Source organism: Musca autumnalis, unplaced genomic scaffold (assembly GCF_047663935.1).
Source record: "Musca autumnalis isolate F117 unplaced genomic scaffold, ASM4766393v1 scaffold_2, whole genome shotgun sequence".
In the NCBI taxonomy this organism is placed as follows: Eukaryota; Metazoa; Arthropoda; class Insecta; order Diptera; family Muscidae; genus Musca; species Musca autumnalis.
In genome coordinates, this window is record NW_027411755.1 from 66,107,261 (window position 1) to 66,110,699 (window position 3,439).

At 34.7% G+C, this 3,439-nt stretch overlaps 1 protein-coding gene across 1 annotated transcript; it reads right to left on the reverse strand.

Moving 5' to 3' along the window:
• Window positions 1–626: 626 nt before the first annotated feature.
• RpL21 (ribosomal protein L21) lies at window positions 627–1,604 on the reverse strand. The gene is made up of 2 exons (XM_073965782.1): window positions 1,473–1,604; window positions 627–1,311 (listed from the first exon to the last, which is right to left on the reverse strand). Exon 2 carries the CDS (start codon window positions 1,288–1,290, stop codon window positions 811–813), a length of 480 nt encoding a protein of 159 aa, XP_073821883.1. The 5' UTR covers window positions 1,291–1,311; window positions 1,473–1,604; the 3' UTR covers window positions 627–810.
• Window positions 1,605–3,439: the final 1,835 nt, after the last annotated feature.

The following is a 3,439-nucleotide window of genomic DNA, read 5'->3' on the forward strand; positions in this document are numbered from 1 at the left end:
AGCTGAGTAGGTATTTACTATTATTCAATTGCTTGCCGACCATCCTTAGATTTAGTTCAGTTTTCAATCGGCAATGGCACAGACCCAGCATCAAACCTAGGTTTCTATGCTGCTACAAAAACAGACTCAGATCAGTTCACACATCTAATCTTTTTCAATGTTCATATTCCGGTAAAAGATCAATTAGGCTAGAATATATTAATTTGTAGAATTTATTATTGTTAATTTTGGTATGGCCCATGTAAGGTTTATTTTTCAATACAATCGACTGCTTCTGATTGTCAAATGATTCTATAGCTGAATTTACAATGAATGTATCATCCCTTTGAAATCTCATACTTTGAATTGGTGGAAACCAATATCAAGCTATCTTGCAATGTACACAAAAAACCAAAATAATCCCTTTTTAAATAGCATCAGTACTAAGTTTCCATTATCACTTCGCAATGTTGTCTTTTTTCAAATTATTTTCTGGATAAACATTCCAAATTCTCTTATCAAGCTTTCCTCCAAGTACACATTTAATGTTCAGTAATCTATTCTTATTTAAATATTAATTGCTAAAGGTCTTTTCTTCCATTATTAACAGTTAACACTCATTTAAATCATCATCAAAAAGAAACATATTTTTGTTGGGTGGTGTAGAATTGTGTTCCATTTTCACTTTTTTCTTGTTTATTTTGGTAATAATTTTACAAGATAATTTTCATAGAAAAGCATCTCTGACGATCATCTACAACAGCAGCAGGTGTAAAAAAAACTAAACAAATTTCCCTCTTTATTGCATTCTCAAGATATGTCAAACATAACTTAAGCAATGAATTCATAAGGAATAGGAGCCAAAAGGATGGGTTCCTCAATTTGTTTAACGAAGTGAGCCTTCTTGGGTTGTTCAGGTTGACGTTTCAAGCTAACCCAGGTACCCTTGGCCTTGGCTTCCTTCAACAAACGTTCGTTTTCCTTGACACGACGCAAGAAATCTTCACGGCACTTGGAGTGGTGGACATGTTCAATGCGGACATTGATGCGCTTGGGTAGGATCTTTCCGCGGACACGCTTGTTTACAATAACACCGACGGCATGGGGGGTGACATTGTAGATACGGCCAGTCTTACCGTGATAGGCCTTGTAGGGCATACCCTTTTGGACGGCACCATGACCCTTGATGTCAACAATATCGCCGATTTTGAAGACACGCATATAGGTGGACAATGGGATGACACCATGCTTGCGGAAGGGACGAGAGAACATGTCTCTGGTGCCGCGACGATAACCCTTGGAGTTAGTCATGATGTTGTTGTGTGTAGTTCTCTACATATGGACGGCAACATGGAAGAAAAAACAAGGAAATCCATTAAAATTTCATTCACATCACATGAAACACATTGGCACTAAACATATTCAACACATTTTCATTGGTTTGGTATTGATTATTGAATAAATTTAGCGAAATTTTGATAAAAATCACTAACCTTTTAGAAAATACCGTCCACGCGGTCTTATATTCAGAGAAAAAGAACTCGAAAAAAGGAAGATGGCGACGGCAGAGAATTGCCAGTTTGAAATTTTGTCGATATTTTGACATTTCTCTCTCTTGGTCTGTGCGGAAATTAGTGGGTAACGTAATTGGTGTGGTAGACGTGACGTAATGCTATTTCTAATATGCTTTTTACATTAGCACAAAAATGAGGTTTTAGAGCTGTTGCGTCATTTATTTCTTAAAACAAGCAACATTTGTCGTCATTTACCATACAAATGGGAATGTTTTAGTGCAAGTTTCAGTGTGTGGCATAAGACATATAACAGGATTTAACAGATCCACTAGGTTTCAAATTTCAATTCCATTCCATTGGGTATATGTCAAATAAATCATAATAAAGAAGGTTAACAAGGCAAAAAGCTATAACATAAACGTGCTATAAGTTTAAATATTTAAGGTCTGTTCCTTTGGTTTTAAAAATGGTACTAATGGCAAAAAATGGTAAAAGTGGTGAACTGCTCTCATATAAACTTTATGCTTTTAAGAGTAAGGGAACACTTTGCGGGTTAAAAGTGGTAAACACTGGTAATCTCAGGCACGTAAAGGAACACGACTTTAGAGAGCATTGCATCTTATGCTAAGTTTACATTTACGAAATCCACTCGATTTCAACCAAGCATAACAGCCTGTTTCTGTATGTCGAAACATGGTAGAACAAATATAAGGTAAAGTAAATACTACAACAAATACAACTCGAACAACAACCACAAAGGAATTTGTTTTTGTTTGTAACGTTACTGCCAGCTGTATTTGTAAACAAAACAAGGAAATGTCTATAAATTATTGGAATTTAAAAAAACTAATAATTTTTCACATTTGGTGAATATTTTGGAAAACATGAATGAAAATTCGTTACATTTTCAATTTTTATGTTTCCACATCATTCCACTAAATGCATAAATTCTCGCAGAAAGTAGAATTCTTGCAGAAAAGTTTGGGGTCGCTGGATATTCATAGAAAAAGGAGAAGCTGTTTCAATGTTTTGTTTTAGAAATCAAAGAAGCACATGTTTATTAGGGCTTTATTTTTTTAAATTTTAACAAAATACCTCACATATTAACAAACGTTGTATCGCCTCTACAAGCGGGGATTTACTGCGCGGCTTATCGTTCGAACTTGGAGGAGGTTACATATCATTGATATGAAGAAGTCTTTCTGGGAATGGTTTTTCCGAATGACATATTTTTTTCTCAAAAAATATATGTCCCTAATGTACATCGAAATAGAAATAAATGTATAAAAAGTCATATGAAATTTGACACTAACGTTACAACCCAGTTCAGTCAGCTGTGTATTGCTGCTACCTTTTCTTATTCTACCATGATGACGAAAGAAGAATGTGTGCGAAAGAAACACGTCCAAACTCTTGTGTGTTTCTCAAATTTGCTTTTTGAAGCAAAAGCAAAGTAAAATTATTTCGAAAACCAAAGTTCGGGCGTGTTTCATTCGCACCCATTCTTCTTTCGACATACAGAAACTGGCTGTAATGCTTAGTTTACATTTGGCGTCATTTCGTGATTTCGAAGGCGATTCGTGATTTCGCGCGGAATCAAGCAAAATTTATCATGATTTTGCATACAAAAATGAAATCATCTCATTTCGTGATTTCGGCGAAATCAACATCGAAATCACAGTACACATGATATACAACCCAGTTTTTGCCTAAAAAAGTACCAAAAGTTGCAACACTTTTCACGTATCACAATAAACAAGGTAGATGGTCAATTGCTGCAACAAAAAATTTTAGTATCAAAATTTGTAAACAATGTGAAAAAAAATTAAATTACTTTGTTACAATGCTATTTTTCATTGTGTTCCCGTACTTTTTTAATGGTAATGTTAGAAAAAAGAGCGAAAAAGAGGTAATCTTAAAAAATACGGGAATGGAAAAATTACGGA

Coding starts and splice junctions, on each gene's coding strand:
- RpL21 (XM_073965782.1), bottom strand. CDS start 1,290: ATGACTAACTCCAAGGGTTATCGTCGCGGCACCAGAGACATGTTCTCT.